This window comes from Gopherus flavomarginatus, chromosome 1 (assembly GCF_025201925.1).
Source record: "Gopherus flavomarginatus isolate rGopFla2 chromosome 1, rGopFla2.mat.asm, whole genome shotgun sequence".
Classification (NCBI taxonomy): domain Eukaryota; kingdom Metazoa; phylum Chordata; order Testudines; family Testudinidae; genus Gopherus; species Gopherus flavomarginatus.
This window is the reverse complement of record NC_066617.1, coordinates 231777625-231801644: the sequence shown is the minus strand read 5'-3', so window position 1 is coordinate 231801644 and position 24020 is coordinate 231777625. Positions and strand designations below refer to the sequence as shown.

The 24020-nt window shown below is 44.0% G+C and overlaps 1 protein-coding gene across 3 annotated transcripts in view; it reads right to left on the bottom strand.

The window, feature by feature from the left end:
* The window catches only part of LOC127056300 (ankyrin repeat and SOCS box protein 11-like), an 87348-nt gene extending 63740 nt beyond the window's left edge, over positions 1 to 23608 (bottom strand). For 2 of the 3 annotated variants that reach the window (XM_050963958.1, XM_050963964.1), the window contains exons 1-6: positions 23418 to 23608; positions 19444 to 19523; positions 12881 to 12988; positions 9704 to 9854; positions 9316 to 9450; positions 8253 to 8444 (exon numbers count right to left, since the gene is read on the bottom strand). In XM_050963958.1, coding sequence (XP_050819915.1) covers positions 8253 to 8444; positions 9316 to 9450; positions 9704 to 9854; positions 12881 to 12988; positions 19444 to 19523; positions 23418 to 23595 — 844 coding nt within the window. In that variant the 5' untranslated portion in view covers positions 23596 to 23608. Of the gene's footprint in view, positions 1 to 8252; positions 8445 to 9315; positions 9451 to 9703; positions 9855 to 12880; positions 12989 to 19443; positions 19524 to 22043; positions 22194 to 23417 lie in introns of those variants that run through there. The other variant, XM_050963984.1, reaches the window with a different exon arrangement.
* Positions 23609 to 24020: the final 412 nt, after the last annotated feature.

Genomic DNA, 24020 nt, shown 5'->3' with positions numbered 1-24020 from the left:
TGGAAAGCTATTGGACTAGAGGTTGAATTGAATGAACTCCTCAAAGTGCATGTGCTTGTTCTAGCTTGTTGCTCCAAAATTCTGTAATAAGGTTATTTTAGTAAAAGAGTATGTGTGGCATATATTGAATAATCAGACTAATGTACTGTATAATGACAATGTGTAGGTGTTCATTGTTGGGAAAAAGGTGTATAAGTGAAAAGTGGAAGTTTCCTTTGCAGGTTAAAAGAAGCCAAGAAGGGGAAAAAAATTAGCTAGCAAGCTCAGGCTATAGATAAGACACTGACTCCATTCAAGGACACTGCTCACAGTTAAGACTTGGCTAACAACCAGGAAAAGGAGGGCTTGAATTTGCCCAAGCAGCTATAAGGTTTGCAAAACACTGCCAGGCACTAATGAAAGGTATTAGGTTTCTTTTCTCACAGGTAAGGAAGCGCTACCCAAAGACCCTAGCAGCTCTGCCACTCCTTGGAACCACGAAACTGGATTGATGTAAAGGTCCACCAACGAAAGACTGCTTTGGCTCCATGCTGAAAAGGCCCTTATTAAGTCCTGCTGACTACCAACACCGCTGTGAAGTGCCAAAGGCTGACTGCTTGGACCCACGATTCTCACTGCAAAAAGACCCCTCCACCTGCCGAGAATTCTCCTATTGATGCTTAGCCTATTTCTCCTTCTAGCTCCACTGTGCCTTCTGGACAGTAGGTAAAAAGTACAAAGTGAAGTGCTAGTAACCTCTCCCTTGTCCACTGACAGATCTACTGTGCCTTTGAATTTTTCTAGAAGAATCAAAACCATTACAGGGTGATGTGCTGGTAACCTCTCCCCTGCAGGATGCTGAACCACGACTGTTTCGGGAAAGAAGAAGTAACACTCAGAAATTGCCAAAGTCCAGGAATTCCTGACTAGAAAGGACATTAAGAACTGACCCTGGTGAAGAAACAAAGAATTATACACTGGCGGGAGGACATTTGTGGGGCTCATGCTTGGGAATGTGGTATTGATTGGAGCTTGGGGTTTATTCTACAGGCTGCGTCCTGTGTCCTGGATATTGACTAATAATGTAATCCCCCCTCTTATGCTATTAATGTTGATGCCTTTTGAAAGTACCTGACAATAGTTAAATAACAGGTGTATCATAGTACTACACCAAGGAAAGATGGCATTGAATATCACTGAGGCTGGGAAGGCACTGCAGTGGGATCTAGCATGTTTAGGAATTCGGGATTTCCTGAATGACCAGCTGATGGCCATTCAGAATGATCTTGAGTACCAGACTTGGCCGACTGCCCTTACAGATGCATCAGAAATACCATCTGATCTGTGATCATGGAAACATACGTGGACACTTCCTGGGTGGAAGTGTGGCTTCCCAGGGCGGGGTGTGCACCCTTATAGGGGATGAATGCTGTACTTATGTCCCAGAAAATGCACAGGATATTAACAAGCACATCCTGTCAGCGAAACAGGCTTTTGAACAGTGGAAGGCCTAAAAAGGGGAACCCACTATTTCTGATTCCCTTCAGGACTGGTTACCCAACCTGGGGGAAGGCATTGTTCGCCTTCTGCTCACTGGTGTGGTGTTGTGTATCGTTACTCTCCTTTTGTTTGCTTGCTGTAAAGCACTCCTACATAGAATATGTACCTCCTGTTCCCCAGGAAATCCCGCTATACTCCCTCATTAATGACTCCAGCTCCCTAGAGCTTAATCGCTTTTTGTCGTCAAAGTATGAGAAAACTCAGCCAAAAGTTTGTTGAGTATTCTCAAAGGAGGGAGTTGTTGGTGTCACTAGGCATAAATCTAGGCCTCAGTGAACCAAAGCTCCTCCATGTTGAACTCTACTTGATCTAGAAAGCTAGCAGCTGTGAAATTAAATGTGTAACAGTAAGTTATCAGTTGCAGCACAGCTAAAACTGGTCTAAAGCAATGGTGATAAGGCCTGTGCACCTTTAGCAGAAGAACAAGATAACTTGCAGAAGGAAAACTTACTAACGAGCTGCCGCAGCCAAGATTACTTAATGCACCTGCGCTTACATAACTGCTACAGGGGGAGGAAGGAGGAGGGTGGGGGGAAGAAAGAAAAAAAAACTTATAAAAAGGGAAAAGCCGCTTGTGTAGGGGTGCATGATTTGAGGCATTCGTCTCCTTGCACCACTTTGAGATCTCAAATAAACTTTGCTTGCTTCTCCACCCTGGTGTGTGTTCATTGGCGCTTTGCACTCTGGGCAACAAACCACTGTTGCTTGCCTCGGGCACCCTCTGTGCCTGCAACAACCACCAGACTCCACCTTGCCTTCCTCACTGCTTGAATATACTTTACTTTGAGAGGGAACCTTCAGAACGAAGAATCAATTTCAAATATTTACTGGTCTATAAAGACAGTGGAGCTGAACCCCAAGTGATAAGCAATTGAATCAACCGTATATGATGTTACCGTACTATGAAAGCGAGGTCTTTTCTGAAAGCTAATGCACACTGGTGATTAATACCACTGTTCAATGTATGTATTAACACTACATGAGGAAATATGGATACTTAATGATAATATCTCTTAAAGTCTCTGGCAAAACAGGTTCCACCCTGGACAGGAAAAAAGGCAGCTATTACTTGTCTGCTATGTAAATTAAGCATGGTGCAATCAAAACAATGGAAGCTTCCTTTACATACAGGGGGATAGCAGGACCACAGGAAGGGAAAAACAGCATGAAATCATCCTGTCTCTTAAAACAAGTTTACTGAACTTTGGAAGCTATAAGCAAGGATGGAAGCCATCTTTGGCATCCATCATTAGGCAGACACAAGGGAATAGAACAGGAGTACTTGTGGCACCTTAGAGACTAACAAATTTATTTGAGCATAAGCTTTCGTGGGCTACAGCCCACTTCATTGGATGCATAGACTGGAACATACAGCAAGAAGATATTTATACATACAGAGAACATGAAAAGTTGGAAGTAGCCATACAAACTGTAAGAGGCCAATCAATTGAGATGAGCTATCATCAGCAGGAGAAAAAAAACCTTTGAAGTGATAATCGAGATGACCCATAGAAAGTGTAAGGATACTTAACATGAGGAAATAGATTCAATTAGTGTCATGACCCAACCATTCCCAGTCTCTAATTGGGAACTTCAAGACAGATATTCTACAATCTCACTGGAAGTGGGGAAAATACATGAGGATTAGTCAAAAGCTATTAGTGGACCAACCTTTAGGAAGGGATCTAATAAAGATTTTGAATTCTACAGGTTGCTAGATCTATCCTATTAAATTAGCAGGGTCCAAATAGCTTTCCTCAGATGAAAATGTGCTGTAAAACTGTAAGGCTAAAGGAAAGAATAATTCAGCTCAGCATGTATTTCAGAGCTATTCCTTATACAGAGCCTTAGGTTTTGGCTACACTTGCAGGTGTGCAGCGCTGGGAGTTAAAGCTGTCTTCATACAGCTGTGTAGGGAAAGCGCTGCAGTGTGGCCACATTTGCAGCATTTGCAGCGGTGCTGGGAATGATGCATTACGGGCAGCTATTCCACAGAGCACCTCTTCCCATTCTGGCGCCATGGGTTGCGGGAAGGGGGCGGGTCATTTTGCTTCCTGTCCCATTGCACCATGATGCATCACTTCACATCCCAGCAATCCCTGTTCTTCCGTCCACGTTTGGTGCCATCGTGACTCTCTCAATGGTTTCTGTGCAGCACGATTTCTGTGGGAAATGGAGCCTGAACTGCTGAGGAGTATGTTGATGAGTCTCGCCAGCACATCACGTTTGGCAGTTGAGCTATTCCTTAAGATCCAAAGTAACAGTGAGGAATCCGACAATGATAGCAAGTCACGTGACACATACGACACAAAATTGCTGCTGGCATTCACGGAAACGCTCAGCACCGTGGAACACCGCTTTTGGGCTCGGGAAACAAGCACTGAGTGGTGGGATCATATCGTCATGGAAGTCTGGGATGACGAGCAGTGGCTGCAGAACTTTTGGATGAGAAAAGCCACTTCCATGGGATTGTGTGATGAGCTCACCCCCACCCTGTGGCGCAAGGACACAAGGTTGAGAGCTGCCCTGCCAGTGGAGAAGCGGGTGGCTATTGCAATCTGGAAGCTGGCAACTCCAGACAGCTACCGATTGGTCGGGAACCAGTTTGGAGTGGGAAAGTCGACTATTGGAATCATGTTGATGCAAGTTTGCAGGGCCATTAATCGCATCCTGCTAAGAAGAACCGTGACTCTGGAGAACATGCAGAACATTGTGGATGGCTATGCGCAAATGAGTTTCCCTAACTGTGGAGGGGCGATAGATGGGATGCATATTCCTATTCTGGCACCACCCTACCTAGCATCTGAGTACGTTAATCGGAAGGGGTATTTCTCCATGGTTCTCCAGGCGCTTGTAGATCACTGTGAGCATTTCACTGACTTTAACACAGGCTGGCCCGGAAAGGTGCATGATGCACGCATCTTTCGGAACACCAGCCTCTTCAGGAAGCTGCAGGCCGGGACTTTTTTCCAGACCGGAAGATCACAGTAGGGGACATCGAAATGCCCATTGTGATCCTTGGAGACCCCTCTTACCTGTTAATGCCGTGGCTCATGAAACCGTACACAGGGAACCTTGACAGGAGCAAGGACCAGTTCAACTACAGGCTGAGCCAGTGCCAAATGACTGTGGAGTGTGCTTTTGGCCATTTAAAGGGGCGCTGGCGATCTCTGTATGGGAAGCTAGACTTGGGGAAAAGCAGCATCCCCGCAGTTATATCCGTGTGCTGTACCTTCCATAATATTTGTGAAGGGAAGGGTGAAAGATTTTAGTCAGGCATGGACCTCCGAGGTTCAACGCCTGGATGCTGAATTTGCACAGCCAGAGAGCAGGGCTACTAGAGATGCCCAGCACAGGGCTGCAAGGATTAGGGATGCCTTGAGGGAGGAATTTGAGGCTGAAAACCAACAGTAATGTTTGGTGCCTTGCACGGGAGTGAAGTGCAGTGGTTACAATGTTAGTAGGAATCTGTGTTTCCTAAACTGATTTGCCGTGCCTGTTTCTTTCCTGGGCTAAGGTATCTTTGACTTTCTGCAATAATAAAGGCTGTTTTCAAAGCCAAGAATTCATTTATTGAAAAGAAAATTACTTTATTGACAGACACACAACTTTTTGGGAACAAAAAAGGGCAGTGGGGTGGAGTGCTGTATAAACACATGGGTACATTTCTATAGAAAACTATTATTTCATTCCTATTGAACAAGAATGGGCTTCTCCCACTAGGATACCACCATCCACTCTCGACTGACCAGCCTTCTCCCATCCTTATACATATAAAATTTAAAAACTACATTTAAAAATGTACATTTTAAAATTTAAAAACTACATACAGCTGTGAACTGTACAGTCACAGGTTTGAATATGTGCTGTCTGGAGTGCTGTGCAATGACTGCTGCACTTCAGGATGGCTATACTGCATGGGGGTTGAGTGCTGAGGGTAATGGACATAGTTCTCAGGGCTGGTTGGTAAACGTACAGGTGTTGGAGGCAGGTGGTGGTGGTAAGAACCTGGGTGCTGGGGAAGGGGGTTTTGAGCTGACATTGGGGCACAAGGGAAAGAGCTTTGGGACGAGGGAGAGGGCGTAGTAGTGCCCTGCCTGCACGGCTACAAGTGCCTGGATAGAGTCCGTTTGGTGTGCCAGGATGCTTATCAGCTGCTTTGTGCTTTTCTTCCTGTCCGCTGCGTTTTTCTGGCGGATCCTGCTTTCCCTTTCCCTCCAGTCCTGCACTTTTTGATTCTCTGTGACAGAGTGCTGCATAACTGCTTGCAGCATGTCTTCTTTGCTTTTTCGTGGCTTCTTCCAGCGGTTTTGTAGTCTTTGAGCTGTTGATAACACGGGCAGCTGAGATCTCAAGGTTGCTTCTGGAAAGGCAAAATGCAACACTTAACAGAGGCAGCATTGTTTATACCAGACAGTTATTCCCACACAGTTAAGGAGTGTAACAGTTTTCACAATAGCATAATTTTCCCGTCCCAAAGACAGCGGACATAACCCACGGGAGCCCCGAAATGGTGAGTAAGGGGGACTGATTGCTTCAGGACTCTACTGTCCTCGGGGTTTCTAAGCGTTGGGGAAAGCAAACAGCTGCCGGGGGCACCTACACTGAACACTATCCCAACATTTTCCACAGGAGTTGATCCTGGAAGATATCTCGCTGCTGTGGGTCACCTGGGAAGTGCAGGAGGGTCTTCTACAGCAATGCGGATTCCACCCTGGCCCCTATGCAGCTTGCCTGTGTCTTGCAATGGTCTCCCCACCCCTCGCGGCACAGTGGTGAGAACGCGTTAGCCTGACTGGGACAAGGACCACAGTGGGTCTCCCAATAAACTTGTGCAAGCGCATTGCCCACGCTCTGGCTGAAACTTTTGAAGAGATTACTGAGGCCGATTACCATGATGTGATAGACCACATCAATGCTTTGTTCCGCATCTAGGCATGCATGCATGCAGCCCTAACCCTCCCTCCTCTCCCGAAAAATTTCCATCCTGAAAATAAAAGCCACTTACCGGGAACCCACTCCTCTGTTTGTCCTCCACCAAGTACCGGCTGCTGCGACTGGCTACCTTCCTCTGGCTTGAGAAGAGCTCCTGGCTGCATGCATCGAGGGACTCCGGGGTGTCTCCCCCCACCACAGTACCCTCACTCTCGGTTTCCTCCTCCTCCTCCTCTTCTTCCTCCCGCTCTGAAGTGTCCATCGTGGTCCTTGGAGTGGTGGTGGGGTCACCCCAAGTATCGCATCCAGCTCTTTGTAAAAATGGCAGGACGTGGAGGCAGCACCGGAGTGGTGGTTTCCCTCGCGGGCTTTGCTCTGCAGCTCCTTCACTTTAACCTTGCACTGCAGTGTGTCCCAGTCATGGGCCCTTTCCAGCATGGCCCTTGATATCTGCCCATAGGTATCGTAATTCCTACAGCTGGAGCGCAGCTGTGATTGCATAGCTTCCTCCCCGCAAACACTGATGAGGTCCAGCAACTCGCCATTGCTCCGTGCTGGGGCTCGTTTGGCGCGTGGAGGCATGGTCATCTGGAAAGATTCACTGATTGCAGTCCACATCTGGCTGAGCAAACAGGAAGGGGATTTTTAAAATTCCCGGGGCATTTAAAGGGCAGGTCACCTGAGGCCAGGCCAGTAGAGTTCGAACTGATGAGCAGAGTGGCTGAACAGGCATTCTGGGATACCTCCAAATACCTCTGGAGGCCAATAACAACACTTTTGGTGGCCACACTGGCGGAGCAGCGCTGCATGAGCAGTGCTATAGTCGTTATTCCCCAGGCCGAGGTGGAGTACAACCAGCGCTGTAGCCAGGGAAATACAGCACTGTATGTGCCTTGCAAGTGTGGACAATGAATGAGTTGCAGCGCTGTAAAGCCACTACCAGTGCTGCAACTCTCCAGTGTAGCCAAGGCCTTAGCTGTGCATTTCACTCTACAAAACAAGTAGAGATGCGGTTTCTACCCTCCAGAGTTAGATGTACATATGAAGATAAAAAACAGCATGGCAAGAATTCCACATGAGAGGAAGGTGCAAGATGAGATGGCTAAAATGTTGGCACACCTCTAGTACAAAGTTCTTCCAAATAGATTTTTAAATGGTACCAGAAATACTCTAGGAGAGGCATTGATCTAACAGAATGCTTCCTGAAGCCTCATGAAACAGCAGTAATATGAGAAGCTGAATAGCCAACTGGGCTTAAGTTCCACTTTCTCACTGTAACCAAGTTATACACATTCATGGAGCTGTTTACGCCGGGAGCTGTACAATGAGACTCAGTAACATCCAAGTTGATGTATACATTTCATTTGGGATTTCTGGTTTGTATGCAAAATAGTTGTTGGCTTGCTCTCTCAAATATGGTTGATAATAATAGTAATAAATAAAAATACTTGGCATATATATATGTCACTTCTTATTCATAGTTTTCCAAGGACTTTACAAAGGCAGGTAAGGACTATCCTCATTCAATAGATGGGAAACTGTGGCACATAAAAATGGAGCGACTTGCCTGCCATCACATAGGCAGTCAGTGGCAAAGCTAGGAACAGAAGTGAGATCTCTTGGCTCTCATTCCTGTGCCCTGTCTTGAAACATCCTGGAGAATCTCAGAGAACTAACAGAGGGAGCAGCTGTATGTAGAAAAGCAAGATGAACATGAAAAAAAATACTTATGTAAAGGAAATAAAAATTGTCCAGTTAAAAAAAGAAAGAGCTATTACCTTCCCGAAGCAAGAGGGCCTGTTCCACTTTACTGTTGGGGGCTGCCAGATCAAGGGCACATTTGAATTCAGCATTTCTGCGTGTCAAGCTAGCGCCATAGTCCGTTAACAAGTTGACTGCTTCTGCGCTGGATTTCCTTACTGCAGCATGGAGTGGAGAGTCTAATCGTTTACCCAAGTCAACACTGGCTCCTTAAAAGAACACACACAGAGATAAGAATAGACCAAGGTTAGCATTAGGAGGAAACAGAGAAACACATGACTGGCTGAGTCTAAGATTTCTATCACACACTTTGGTTTCCATCATTAGCATCAATAAATGAAGTGCACCTGATGGCACAGAGGACTTGCTATCTTCTCTTGATCAGAGCAGTGCTCAAAATTCAGAAGTCACATGGCTACTATATTAGCATCAAGAGTAGCAGTAAGATGAGGAGAATGGAGAATCAATGGGAGTTGAGCCAATGCTGAACTTTTTGACTACCAAATGAGCGAGTGTTTAAAATCTAAAGTTGCTTCCATCTGATTAATTCAAATGGCCAGAAAAGCATGTTTTTAACATTTAATTAAAATAACTTTGGAAGGTCCAGGAGTAAAATGCTTATCCTGGGCTGGCAAGAGCCTTAGCTGGTGTCAATCAGTATAGCTGCATTGGCTAAAACAAGCCACACCACTTGAGGTACTGCCCTGCTGTGTGTGGGATCTTCATGATCACTAAAGGGATTATTCTTTTGAGTGGTCGGTTAGCTGATCTGCTCCCTCTGCATGTGGTGAGCAGTGGAAGAGTGAATGCTTAGTATGCTTGGCTATTTATTTTATAAAAATCAAAAGGAGCTGATGCAGGTCAATGGCAAACAATATACCAAGACAGTTCTTTGTAGCTCCTCTCATCATCATCTTTGAATGACAGAATCCCCTTTTTTATCCCAATCTCAAAATTCTTGGTCCTCCAAGGAGTCATGAGGAATTAAATGCTAATATCAGGAGCGGGGAGGGATTAAGGAGAAACAATAGGTGGTGGCTTCAAATATCTTCAGCTTCCCCTCCTCTGCCCCCAGAGCACCTAGTTCGAGAAGCTTCTTGACACAGTCTGTCCTCTGATACATGCAGGCCACATAAAGGGGTGTTCCGTGCTGCGAATCTTCTTGGTCAATGTCAACGTCATTGGCCACAAGAATTTCCATACACTCCCTGTGACCTGGATAACACAGAAGAGAGGTCATCTCAACTCAGTGCCTCTCTGCAGGATGCCCGACAAACACACACTATATAGATAACATTAGAATAGAATACACAGAACTCTTTATAGAATAGGATGGAATAAACCAAACACACATTTATCACTATGGCCCAGATACTTTAGATGCAGATGAATTTTCCACAATTATTTAGGGAGGAAAAACAAAGCCAGATCTATTTATAGTTAGCTGTACTCAAAGCCTTAAAATTACCTCTCTTTACTGCTTCATGAATAGGTGAAGCAAGGTGATTCTCTAGCTGTGGTGTGCCTCCAAATTCAAGCAGCATGTTCACACAAGCTGCACTGCCACTACAGCAGGCATTAAAGAGAGGAGTGATCCCATCAATAGTGACTGCATTGACCTGAAACAGCAAGACAGACAGACAATAATCTGTTTTAAAAGGGACACACGTCCATTGGAAATCACCTGCATCTCAACGCTAAATACAGCGTAAGAAGACACTGATTTTAATTAATGTCAGAGCCCATATTAGTCACCATATTCAGAGTGTAGGAGAGATTCTGTAGGACAGACATTACCCATCAAGTGCCACCCTGCTTCTCAGGGTGGCAGCAGAAACAGGACTCTGACACTGAAAACTGTACAAGCTCCTACGTAGAGCTGGCTGGAAAATAGGGATTATTCTCATGGAAAATTTAGACTTTTCACTTAATCCCCTCAAATCATTTTCAGACACCCAACCCCAACACAGTTGCAGTTTTCTGACCAAATCAAAATCTTGGAAGGAAAGCAAATACTTTGTGAACATTTTTATTTAGTCAAACAGTTCTTCTAGCCCCCCGTCTGTTTCCTGCTCTCTCCAGTTTAGAAGTCACACAGATTATTAGATTTCACTGTCAGCACTGTTGCATGATTCCCAGTTTGTCACAGAGATAAGTGCAGCTCTGCTGAATAAACTGCCTGGGAGGGACTTGTTGCATAATGTGGATCTAGTCACTAGTACGCTGTATGATAGCACATGGGGGCCTTCACTGCAGTTTGCTACAGAATGAGAATTGGAGATCCCAGCTGTCCTTATGGAATATGATGAACAGTTTGATTGCCCTCCCCTTATAACAGAGCAGCTAGATTCACAATGACCTCTGTTTCCAACTCAGTCTCCTTCCAAGCTCTAGTTCTACAGCGGAATTAGGTCTGCCTAAAAATTTTCTGTGGAAGGTTTTTTTTTAGTAATGGAAAATTGGGGTTTTTTTTAAACTAAAAAATATATAACTCAATAGTCAGGTATGCAGCCCTCTAGGAAAAGCTGTGTCACATTCTATTGCCTTTCTGCAGTGCTGTGATCATTTAATTTCCTTCCCTCCTGAGCCATTAACTCTGGAACAACCTTCCTAACATTCTTTCCTCTATTACCAGATAAGTGGGTACCCAGTGGAGAGGAGAAGCAGACAGGCTGCTTCTTTGCTAGTGTTTTTGCTGGCATTTCGATGCCTGATTGGCTGAGTTGGCAGTCCAGTATAAAATGCTACCAATCAATTCCCAGTTATTGGAGCAGCTTCAACGTCTACATGAGGAGATTATGCAGCTCTGCGAATGGGTGCACAGTTTAGGTTTTTTCAAAGATGCTCAATATATCTTGAACTGCATATATTTGAAAAAGCAAAAGGCAATTTTCCAGCTCTCTTCCAGACTGCCCACCTCCTATTTTGGAAACAGTACAGAATGGGGGTTTGTTTGGCTTCTGGGGAAAGGGAGGGCCTGGCGAAAGATGAGGGCCAGAAGGAACACAAGCACAGTCTTGAAGGGACCAGTATATCTGAAGGAAGAGACATCCATCATCTTGGATTCTAAGTCCTACCAGACTGGTTCCCCATATGTGGTGCAAAGGTATTTGCCCAATGAGGTAAAATGAAGTCTATTGTGTTTTGAATGGCACCTCATCCAGCTGCAGAGCTCTACACCCAGGGAATGGGCTCAATGGCAGAACCAGGTCTACAATGGGGAACAATCATTGTGCTAGAAAACTTGCTAACTACCATGATGTTAAACATGACTTAGCACTTAATGTAAATGAGGACAAGTCGTGTTTAAACACCTGTTAAAAGCATAGACCAGCTAATATGTTTTCATCATGACTGTCCTTGTCCACGCTAAGGGCAAAGTCATACTGCAAGTTAAAATGAGTTAGTGAATCCATCTCTAACATGATGCTTTCCCCCAGCGTAGACAAAGCCTTGCTGTGCAGCTCCTACATTTTGATGGGTAGCCAATTTGTCTTGCAAAAACACTAGTAAAGCCTCTCCACTGGGTACTGACTTATCCTGTAATAGAGGAAGGAATTCCGGGAAGGTTGTTCCAGAGTAAATGACTTTCTAGTGAAGGAAATGAAAAAGATCACAGTGCTGAAGAAAGGCAACAGAATGGGACACAGCTTCTTGTGTCCGTGACTATTAATTTATGTAAAGAAAAAGCCACTGACTAACTGAGACTGTATATAGCAATGAAGAATGGGAAAAGTTGAACAATAAGGATGACTTATTGACAGTGACAATTGATAGTTCAGATTTATGACTTTCTAGGTGCTAAAAAGATATGTGATCAATATATTTCAATTTTTTTTTAAACTGGGTAATTTCAAAAACAACCTGAAACTAAGTAATATGAAGATCAAGGTTTTTTTTTCCTGTCTGGGGGCTTAAAAATTAATGTATAGTATAGTTATTCTATAATCATATTCTTCTCTGCTAATGAATACATCAGTTGTTGGACTGCACTTTTTTGATTTCTTGCCACTCCACACATAAATTGTTCAGCATCGTAATCAGGGGAACCTGTAAGCAGACCCAATATAATAAATTCCCATATATTTCATTATATTCCCATATTTCATTTTTAAACATATTTTTATATTAGGTCCAATGTGGAGAACAGCTGCTCTTTTATTAGACAAAATGTTTCATTTCTTAAGCATCTTTATGTATAAATCACAAACTATCTCAAAAAACTTGGAGCAATTCCAGTGACCATTCTGGAAAGCGAAGCATAATTCATCATCGTAACAGTTAGTTTGGTCTAATTTTCCTAATTTTTTCCCCACTGATCACAGTGAAGTTTCACAGAAGAAAAACAAAGAGGAATATGTTTGCGATCAAAACAGCCACCAAGCTGTAAAAAGGTGGGGTCCTTCAGGAAAAAAACTACCACTACAGAAATGTAAGTAATTTACTATTAGTGAAAGCAAAATATTGTCCCCTTGTGTGGTCAGAATTTCTCTGTCTCTCTGACACACACACACACACACACACACACTGAGAAGAATCCAATACATGTGTCTCCCTTGGGAGTCCCTGCTAATGCCAGTTGCGTCACCATAGCGCTGATCACTTCGCAAGGAAGTGTTGGCCTCGTTTATATGCCCATACTCACTTGAGCACCATTCTCCAGTAAGACTTTCGCACAAGCGACATGGCCACCCAGGCAGGCCTCATGGAGAGCAGAAACCCGATCTATGGTTACAATGTTCACATTGAATCCCTAGAAATCAGAGCAAAGATGTGAAAAGCAAACAAACACTAAGCAATGCAAACATCATCCCTGGAGTTCATTCTAGGCGGGAGTTATATAGTGGTCAAATCTACAGTCTTTGCCTGGCTAAATTCCTACCGAAGTCAATGAGAGTTGCCCTGGAATATGCATAGCTCAGACAATCACTCTGAAAGAAACTGAGTGACACTTATCTGTGTTGCTTCATAATTCATGGTAAATTGCAGGAGAGACACTGTACATCAGCCTTTAGTGACTGAGATTAATTTCCCTATTCCCAGATATGAAAAGGTGCCTGTGATATGTCATAAACTACATTTTTTATCCGCAAAATGAGCACTCTGACCAGGAGTGTGATTTGTTTCCTGAGTCACGTGGCACTGGTTCTTCTCCCTGGTTGTTTATCAACCTGATTAAACAGGAGTAGAGAATACTGAATAGCAAATACGCTTTATAAGTGTTCCATTAACAGCTATGTCATAAACAGATAGTTAAGGGTTAATAGAACAGGAGTACTTCATGTCTCTTTTGCCTGTAAAGGGTTAAGTTCAGTGAGCCTGGCTGTCACCTGACCAGAGGACCAATCAGGGGACAGGATACTTTCAAATCTTGAGGGAGGGAAGTTTTCGTGTGTGCTGTTAGTCTTTGGTTATTGTTCTCTCTGGGGGCTCAGAGGGACCAGACGTGCATCCAGGTTTCTCTCCAATCTCCCAGATACAGGTTCTTATAGATTCAAAATAGTTAGTACTAGGTGATAAGGCGAGTTAGGCTTATGTTTGTTTTCTTTATTTGCAAATGTGTATTTGGCTGGGAGGAGTGCAAATGTGTATTTGGCTGGAAGGATTTTAATTTGTACTTGTATACTTAGGCTGGGAGGGTATTCCCAGTGTCTATAGCTGAAAGACCCTGTAAAATATTCCACCTTAAATTTACAAAGATAATTTTTACTGTTTTTTTTCTTTCTTTAATTAAAAGCTTTTCTTGTTTAAGAACCTGATTGTTTTTTTATTCTGGTGAGACCCCAGGAGACTGGGTCTGGATCCACCAGGGAACTGGTGGGGAGAAAGGAGGGAAGGGGGAGAGAAAGGTTAATTTTCTCTCTGTGTTAGGATTACTTTCTCTCTCAGGGAGAGTCTGGGAGGGAGAGAGAGAAGGAGGGGGGAAGGTGAATTTTCCTCTCTGTTTTAAGATTCAAGGAGTTTGAATCACAGTGATTTTCCAGGGTAACCCAGGGAGGGGAAGCCTGGGAGAGGCAACGGTGGGGGAAAGGGTTTACTTTCCTTGTGCTAAGATCCAGAGGGTCTGGGTCTTGGGGGTCCCCAGGCAAGGTTTTGGGGGGACCAGAGTGTACCAGGCACTGGAATTCCTGGTTGCTGGCAGCGCTACAGGTTCTAAGCTGGTAATTGAGCTTAGAGGAATTCATGCTGGTACCCCATCTTTTGGACGCTAAGGTTCAGAGTGGGGATTATACCATGACAAGCTATATGAACTGAAACCAGCCACACAAACATTCACAGGGGGGAATGCAGAGCAAATATGGCTGGATCCAAACATGGCTGGGACTTTGTTGTACGTTTTCCAGACTATGGCTCCATCAAATGACAAGTAAGAATTCAAGCACAAGTACATTGGAAATCAGTTCTACTGGAAACTAATTCAAACTCTGCCATTCCAAATGCAGTATCTGTAAGTATATCAGCCTAGGTTCTAGATATTTCCCACCTCACCACCCTCAGGCAGTTCACAAGATGGTGGTGGTGTTTTTTTCTTTGTAGCAGCAAATATTACCCATGGGAATAAATATTTCTGGGCAATTCAGTGCTGTGAAAGTAGCCAGCCACAACCCACTGACACGATGAGCAATACCCTCTAGCTCAACAATTTAAACTAGAAGAAATGAATATTTTAAAAGAAACAATTCTCTTAAAACTGAAAGCTTTGCTGGGTCATGTCCATATGAAGGAAACATGTAAGAGAATTAACATGAAGCCCAATATTCCTTTTGTACCTGACGTGACCTTCCTAAGATTACTCCATTTTACAGCTTTACAGTAGCAGTGCATTCACTGCACAGTTTTACCCCACTCCCCATAGAAGGAAAGCTGCTGTACAAATCCTTTGTGTGAAGAAAAGAAATGGAGGCAGTGATACAGCAGTACAGCAATATACCAGAGTTAGATACAGGGCAGCTCCAGGCACCAGCGCTCCAAGAGAGTGCCTGGGGTGGCAAGCCGCGGAGGGCAGCCTGCCGGTCACAGTGAGGGCGGCAGTCAGGCGCCTTTTAGCGGCATGCCTGCGGGAGGTCCGCCGGTCCCGCGGCTTCAGTGGCAATTCGGCAGTGGGTACACTAAAGGCTAGATATACATGCCTAACACATGAAATGCAGTAAACCAGTGAAAGAAAAAATATCCTATCTATTGAAAACTGGAGTAATCCATTTCATCAGTTAAAAAAATGCTTAAACTAAGAACTAGTAGCCCTGACTTTAGATAATAGTGTCCAGCACTTCCCATTAGAAGAACCAGCTGCTCATAACTTTGCCAAACTTTGAAAATCCAGCCACTTATTTAGGTGCCTCAACAAGAACTTGGTGGGAGCTGAACTCTTGAAAATCTTGACGGGTAGGACTTTTTAAAGCACCCAAGTGATTTAGTTGCATAAGTTCCATTGACTTTCCATGGTACTTGTGGTCTTAGATCAGTAAGATTATCTTTGAAACCACATCTTAAAATAAAAAGTGTTTGGATTTCTTTTAAAGTAAAGATACCTGTTTAATTTGAGCATAAAGGGTAACAGTATAGGCAGCTTCAAAACAGTGAGCAATGTCTATGCTACAGCATGTGCAGCTTTACCCCATAATTCATCTTGATGCTGTGGATCAACTCCATCCTGCTCCCTTCAGTGGTTACTCCCCTGACTTTAGCTTTACCAACTGGGAGTCCAGTCCTTCATTGCTGAAATCAGTGGCTTCAAAGTGTGCAGAAGCAGACTGTAGATGCAACCATAGATTTTAAAAAAAAGTAATTCTGTGATTTTAGTTATAACTCTTGTTCTCCTTTCCTTCCATCATTCCTATTCTGTTTAATTTGCAATACCTACGCTTAGGTTGTGAAGTTCTGCAAATCAGGTACTGTGACTTTTCTATATTCTGCAAAGTACCTAGAAAACTTCAGGAACTACAAGTATTATGATGCACCAGGGACTAGGCAATGCGGATTCTGTTCTATTCAGGTTCTGGCACTTCACCTATCTCTGTAGTATTTGCGTAGCTTCCAATGACACATCAAGCCATGTGCTTAGCATCAGTCATGGGCTGTTCTTTCTTCATTTCTCCCCTCAGGGAGAAAATTGTGTTTGTTTTAAACTACGTGCTATGTGCTTTTGTTTGTGAAATTGGTGCTTGTTTTAAAGAAATGCTATTAAGTAAATCCGTATTTCGGCATTTCTAAGGGAACAAAAATCATGTTCACAGCTGCAGTTCAACAGCACTTCTTCAATATAGTACCATATGATCATCATGACAACCTGAAAACTAGAGCCAGAAAGAGAGATCTGAACAAGTGAACCATATTGCTTATCACTTGCACCCTTCATTTCCTCCTCCACAACATACTTTTCCCTCCCAACTATACATATAAAATGATGTGGTCTAAATTAGCTGTTACTATTCAAGAAAGAGATCTTGGAGTCATTGTGGATAGTTCTCTGAAAACATCCACTCAATGTGCAGCAGCAGTCAAAAAAAGCTAACAGAATGATGGGAATCATTAGGAAAGGGATAGATAATAAGACAGAAAATATCATACTGCCTCTATATAAATCCATGCTATGCCCACATCTTGAATACTGAATGCAGATGTGGTCGCCCCATCTCAAAAAAGATATATTTGAATTGGAAAAGATACAGAAAAGGGCAACAAAAATTATTAGGGGTACGGAACAGCTTCCATTGGAGGAGAGATTAATAAGACTGGGACTTTTCAGCTTAGAAAAGAGACGACTAAGGGGGAATATGATAGATGTCTACGAGATCATGCCTGGTGTGGAGAAAGCAAATAAGAGTGTTATTTACTCCTTCTTATAACAAAAGAACTAGGGACCACTAAATGAAATTGATAGGCAGCAGGTTTAAAATACACTCAAGGAAGTATTTCTTCACAAAACGCACAGTCAACCTGTGGAACTCTTTGCCAGAGGATGTTGTGAAGGCCAAGACTATAACAGGGTTAAAAAAAAAGAACTCAATAAGTTCCTGGAGGATAGGTCCATCAGTGGCTATTAGCCAGGATAGATAGTGATGGCATCCTGAGCCTCTGTTTGCCAAAAGCTGGGAATGGGCGACAGGGGATGGATCACTTGATAATTACGTGTTCTGTTCATTCCCCATGGGGCACCTCGCACTGGCCACTGTCAGAAGACAGGATACCTTTGGTCTGACCCAGTATGGCAGCTCTTATGGGCTGTTCTATGGAGTAGTCTGTATTAAATTAAGGCCATCTTTTGTCCTTGACAGTTGGTAGAGTGGCCCCTGAGCATCCCCTATTTTCTACTTTCCATAGAAATCACAGAGAGATGTCTTGTAACATATCAGAGGCCTGAAATACATTAGCTCACAGGCAGGATCTGGCTCCCTAGAAGTATTTATATGACTCATATGACAAATTCCAATTCCTCAGAATTGAACCATTCATTGAAAGAAAAGTTTTGAGACTTTATGGCAGTGAAAAAACCCTTCCAAATATGAATTGAGTGTAACTGATGAAGAGTTATCTTCCTAAATCTATAGACATCCCGAAAGAACAGCTCTAAGCCAGGTGTACTCCTTCAGCAAAACTGAGAGCTAACTCTAAGCCTTATGGTGAAAATTTACAAAATTGTTTTTCAGATATCTTAAGCTTGCAATTTGCACAGTCATCACAAGAGACTGCCTGTGTACATATGCATACAAATTGAATAAATGCATGTAAATGACCAAACAAAAAACAGAAAAAGCAATGACCCTGAAGGTATCTTGCATCATTTTTCTCAGTGTGTGATGCTCAATGAAATTACTTTAGTTAACGTATTAAGAGTTTAGTTACTGCATCTTGGTCATATTTTACCCTTCATCTTTGTAAATACCACTATTGTTTTATTGTGGATCAATGGTGGGATATGGCCCTAACTTTGTTGGCCTGGCCCATAAACCATAATTCAGAATGCCTTATGGCCCTCACCACAGGAAGAGTTTGACAACCCCCTGATAAATAAAGACTGAAGAGAGGAATCTTGAGTACGAGTGGCTGACATCACACTTTGGTAATGCCTACATTTTGAGCAAGGGGTGATTCACGGCTTGTGTAGACATTCTCACGCTAGCTTGATGCGAGATAGTGCAAGTATAAACAGTATAGCCGCAGTAGCACAGGCAGAGTACATATCCATTGGGTTCAAGCTAGTTTGTACTTGGCTCAGCTAAGCCAGGCCACTGCTACCACTTCCCATGCTACACTGCTATTTATACGATGACTAGTTCTCTTCAAGCTACCATGAGTATGTGGTAGGGAGCAGGGAATCACAGCACCTGGAATGCAGACACAGCCTTTGACTCTGATAGATCGTAATACAAAGAATTTTTGAAACCTACTGCTATGCAGAAAAAGAGAATTTTCTCTTCTTCCACTACAACATCCACTAAGTCCCAAAGAACAGCACAATTAATCCAAGTCATGACAGTGAACACTGGCTGCCTTTGCTAAAAGATTTTAAATGTTTCCCACTGCTTGGAATCCTACATCTGTGTTATGACAAAATAGACTGTGCTTGGACTCAATGGATCATCTCCTTGGTAGCAGATCATTCTCAGGAAGGAAGAACCAATGTGTTATCCCTCCAGGTTGCATTTTGGCTAATTGTTCTCCTAGAATTTCTAACTATAATCTACTCCTTTGACCTTACACACTATCCCCTTCCTCCTCTTGTTCTCCTCGATCCTTCTTCCTCCCCACTTTCACCCCTCTATATCTGTGGCTTCAGTGGGTGTGGAGGGCCTATAGCACCTCACAGGACTGGGCTCCCACCTTGTAAGTTTCTCTGTGACAGGGAACACATGTGGCTCTGCTTTATAAGGTAACATGCACTTTTGCAGCCTTACAGAAGTGAAATACCTGAACATTAATACCTGAGAAATAATATTGGTATCTTTAGGTTCAAGTCCTATGAAGTATTGGTTGCCTTTGAAAAGGAACCCAAAGATCATGTTTATTATAATTCAGTGTGATCTGTGGCCTTTGTTCTGAGTTTATCCCCAACATTTAATATGACAAAATGTGTCCAGTATATCTTTTTATTTAGAACCCTAACTCTATGTCTTTGAGCGCCCACTGTAATCTATCACATCAGTCGTGGATAAGATCTAACCAAAAAAATCCTGAGGCCTAACCTTTTATTTATTTTTGGTTTCTTACCTGCGCAATCAATGTTTTCAAAGACAGCAGGCGCCCTTGGAATGCAGCATCATGAAGAGGAGATCGATCTGCCCATGAACCTAAAACAGCCCAAGAGTTCATTCAAAGGCATTGCAAAGGCACTGCAGGGCACAGAGACACCAAGATACAAACAGTTCCAAAAAAATCGCAAGAGAAATTATTACACATATCCCCCCTTGTCTGCCTGGGAGGATTGATCAAGCTGTGTCAGTGTGTGAAATGTACCCTTGGCCTGAAACCAACAAAGTGAGACTGCCTACGAAAATTCTTTTCAGTGGGAACTGCTGCATACCCAGCTCTTCTGAAAATTAGGCCACTTATTTAGAAACTTAAGTAAAGCCTTATGGGAGGGATCTTTAAAAACACCTAAGTGAGTTAGGAGAACAATGTCACTGATACTTTCTCCCACCTCACAGGTCCCTGAGCTCGGGCTCCAGCCTGAGCCCAAATGTCTACACTGCAGTTAAATAGCCCCTCAGGGCATAGGCGGCAGGTTATGTATGTTTGCGGTGCTCGAGCACCAGGAATATTCAGGGCTGGGAGCCCTGCTCCAGCAATATTTGGAGCTGGGTCTCTCCCCCGGCCCTGCCTGGATCGGGCCCTGGCCCTGGCCCGCGGCCCTCGCGGCCCTCCCCCCTGCCCCGCCCCGCCTCTGCCTGACAGAAAGCAGCGCAGCGCCTCTCCCCTGCCTACTTCTGCTGCGCTCCTGGTAGAACTGCTGTCTGCTGCCCCTGGGTCCTAGTGCCCACCATTCACTAATGGCAAGGCAGGCTGCCCTTACCCTGCCCTTCCGCCCTAGGCCTGAGCCTCTCCAATGCCCCAAACCACTCATTCCCAGCCAGAGCCCTCATCCCCCCGCACCCTAATCCTCTTCCCCAGCCCTGAGGCCCCCCGCATCATGAACCCCTCATTCCCAGCCCCAAGCCTCATCCCCCCACACCCTGATCCTCTGCCCCAGCTCTGAGCCCCCTCGCAGCTTGAACCCCTCATCCCCAGCCCCAACCCTCATCCCCCCGCACCCTGATCCTCTGCCCCAGCTCTGAGCCCCCCTGCAGCTTAAACCCCTCATCCTCAGCCCCAACCCTCATCCCCCCGCACCCTGATCCTCTGCCCCAGCTCTGAGCCCCCCTGCAGCTTAAACCCCTCATCCCCAGCCCCAATCCTCATCCCCCCGCACCCTGATCCTCTGCCCTAGCCCTGAGCACCTCCATCATGAACCCCTCATCCTCAACCCCAACCCTCATCCCTTCGCACCCTAATCCTCTGCCCCAGCCGAGCCCCCCCATCATGAACCCTTCATCCTCAGCCCCACAGCCCTCACTTCACAACCCAACCCTCTGCCCTAGCCCTGATCCCCGTCCTGCATCATGAATCTCTCATCCTCAGCCCCACAGTCCTCACCTCTGCACTCTCTCCTATCGCCAAACTCCCTCCCAGAGCACGCACTACCTCCCCCTTCCCACACACCCCTTCCCACTCCCAAACTCCCTCCCAGAGCCTGCACTCCCACCCCTTCCTACACCCCCATGCCCAGCCCAGAGCCTGCACCCAAACTCCGTCCCAAAGCCTGCACCCCTCACCCCCTCCTGCACACCCACCCCCTGCCCCAGCCCGGAACCTGCATCCAGCACCCAAACTCCATCCCAAAGCCTGAACCCTGCACCCCTCCTGCACCCTAATCCCCAGCCCAGGACCTGCACCCCAGACCTCCCCCCCCAAACCCCTCCCAGAGCCTTAGGCAGGTGGGGGCAGAGTTTGGGGGAGCGGAGTTGGGGGGCGGGTTCTGGGCATCACCAAAATTTCTACAAACTTGCCACCCATGCCTAAGCCTGAGCCCAAGTCAGGTGGCACAACCCAGCCATAGATTTTTAATTGCAGAGTAGACATACCCATTGAACACAGAAGAGACAAGCTCCATACAGTCCCAACCGAGTCTGCAGCAGCATTGGGCTATAACTGCAAGGAAAGTCCTGCTTAGCCCTGGCCTGGAGCACATCCAGGACACGCAGTCTTTGCAGTTTTTTAACTAATAAGCTCTAGAAAGTCTTCTGAGCATACAAGAACTGTGATTTTTCAAAGGCTACAACGGGCCAAATTTGGGCAGATATTCACAGGAATGGCAAAAGGATACAAAGGACCATCCTGCCAGATTACAAGTCCTTGCTCCAGAGTGTGGGAGCAGCCCAAATAAAAGGCCAGCCGAATTTTTGAATGCAGGCAGAACAATGGATTTTTCCCTAGCCTTGTTCTGAGAAAATGCTGAAATATTTTGGCTGAAAGTTATCTATGTATATATACACATATTCTATTCAGCCTGCGGCAGACACTTGACATGGAAAATTTCAGTCTGCACAGTTAAAACTTTGGCAAAGTTATATAATGGGAAGCATCCAGCAACGTTAATAATAGACTGTGCTTCCACCCCCACCTCTAACTAACCTCCTTCACACACACCATGCCGCATATACAAACATTTCACACCCATATATACAGTATGTCTATATTTACACACTTCATGTTGCACACTTCTCACCATGAGAATGCACACACATATTTCCATGCCAGCTACAGCAACATACCTCCCTGAAACATGTGGCAAATGTAGTTCCCATAAGGGGCATCTCTTAACTCTCCGGTTACCAAAGGCATGTTTGAAATTTCATGTCCTTTCTAAATTTCTACAGATAATTTAAGCCAGCCTGCTGCTGCTTCTCTCCACATTGCTTTACTTTAGGCTGTGACACTGCATCTGTAATTCAACTTAGTGCGCAGGAAAAAAAAATCACATGACCTTGTGTTTTGAAAGATTATCCTTGATGGATAGTTGCAAATGGCAACTTGCAGATAAAAATATATTGTAGTCCTGGTAACCTTGTAAGCACTTAGATAAAGAATCTCTAAATGAGGGCGGGGGGAAGCCAATTATCAACTACTTCACGAAATTTAAATTAAGGCATATGTAATAAGTACTTTGTCTATAAATTAACAGCACTCTTTTCTAATAAACCGTAAGATAATTCTAAAACATTGCAGAGATGGGGATAAATAACTATTTATTCTGCTTTATACGAGCTTGGTAAGAAGTTGCAATTTGCTGTAGCTTCACTTTGGCCTAGATTCTGATACTCTTACAATGAGCTAGCATCTTACACTGCAAATAGTTCCACTTGCTTCCATAGGACCACTCACAGAGTAAGGCACTATACATCGTGAATCAGAGTCTAGCCCGTAATAAGAACGATGTCACTAAATACTGTGTCTTTATGATTTAATTAGAAAATCAATTACTGAGTAGCAGCTATTTTTAAAGCCCTTAGAAGTGTTACTTTGTGTTAATTCCTATCAATGCACTATTGTGGCAAATGTGTTTTAAGTCTGTAGAAAAACTACTTGGAAAGAAACAAATAGAAAAATGATTCTTTGGAGGCCCATTATATAGAGTAATTTCCATACTTTTGGTTGCACAGGAATCTTAACTATGCTTTTTTTTATGGCCTGGTTCAAAACAACAGGGACGCTAGACTTAGATCCAGTCAGGCATTAATTACACCCTTCCTGGTATCTTCCTTCAGAAAACCCGCAAGCTAAACCTCTTCCCTAATTGCTCTCTGGTTGTAAACTAGGATACATAGTAAAACCTCTTGCCACTCACACAGTTGACTCTGACAAGTGTTTTGCTTTCCAAAGCAAGCGTCTTTATTTCCTTTACTATTATTCTATACTTACTATACTTAAACAAGTGTTGTTCACAGTCAAGCTGGCTAACTGTTAGAGAGTCTCATATTTTGCACGCCTAGAACGTGACAACCCACATTGTTTTTGCAAAGACTTCAGAAGTGGAAAGTACTTGTGGCCAGAACAAAACATCCATTTTACACATTTATCAATCACCTCCTCATCCTACAGCAACACAGTAATTAAAATCTAATTTCTCAAGGCATAAAACATTTTACCTGGTGCTATTCCATAGATCTCTTCTGCTATCCTGGCAGCCTCTTTTCTGTTGCCTTTAACAATATAGAAGTGGGTCAGCAGAGCCAAAGAAATCTTAATTAAAAGCTTGAAGCAAAATAAAGCAAAGATTGCAAAATAGATGTTGTTAAAAGCATGGAGTATAGAATTGCCCTCCATTTTGGCTTGCTCATTGTAGTTTCACAGGTCTGATAAGTTTCACCAGGCTATAATTGGTATCATATGACATCTATTTTCAACCCTCCAGCACTTGCTGTTTCTCAGTTAGGAAAAATACATTCCATTTTTATTCAGGGGCAACCATTGATGTTGAATAACAATGCTGGGTATTAAATCATTTCATGGTTTTATTGGGCTGTAATTATATGTCAAGTACTCATATTTTTCCATTTCTGGATGAAGGAAAACACTATGTGAATATTCACTACAACTACCATAACACACACTGAAGAAACTGAAACAATGTTTTTCATAATGTATAGGTGTAATATTTGAAAATTAGAGATGTTACTTCTCTGCGATTGGGTTGACTTTTCTTTTCCTGAGAGGCACGTGGCTCCTATACAGATCAAAGTACTTTGGCA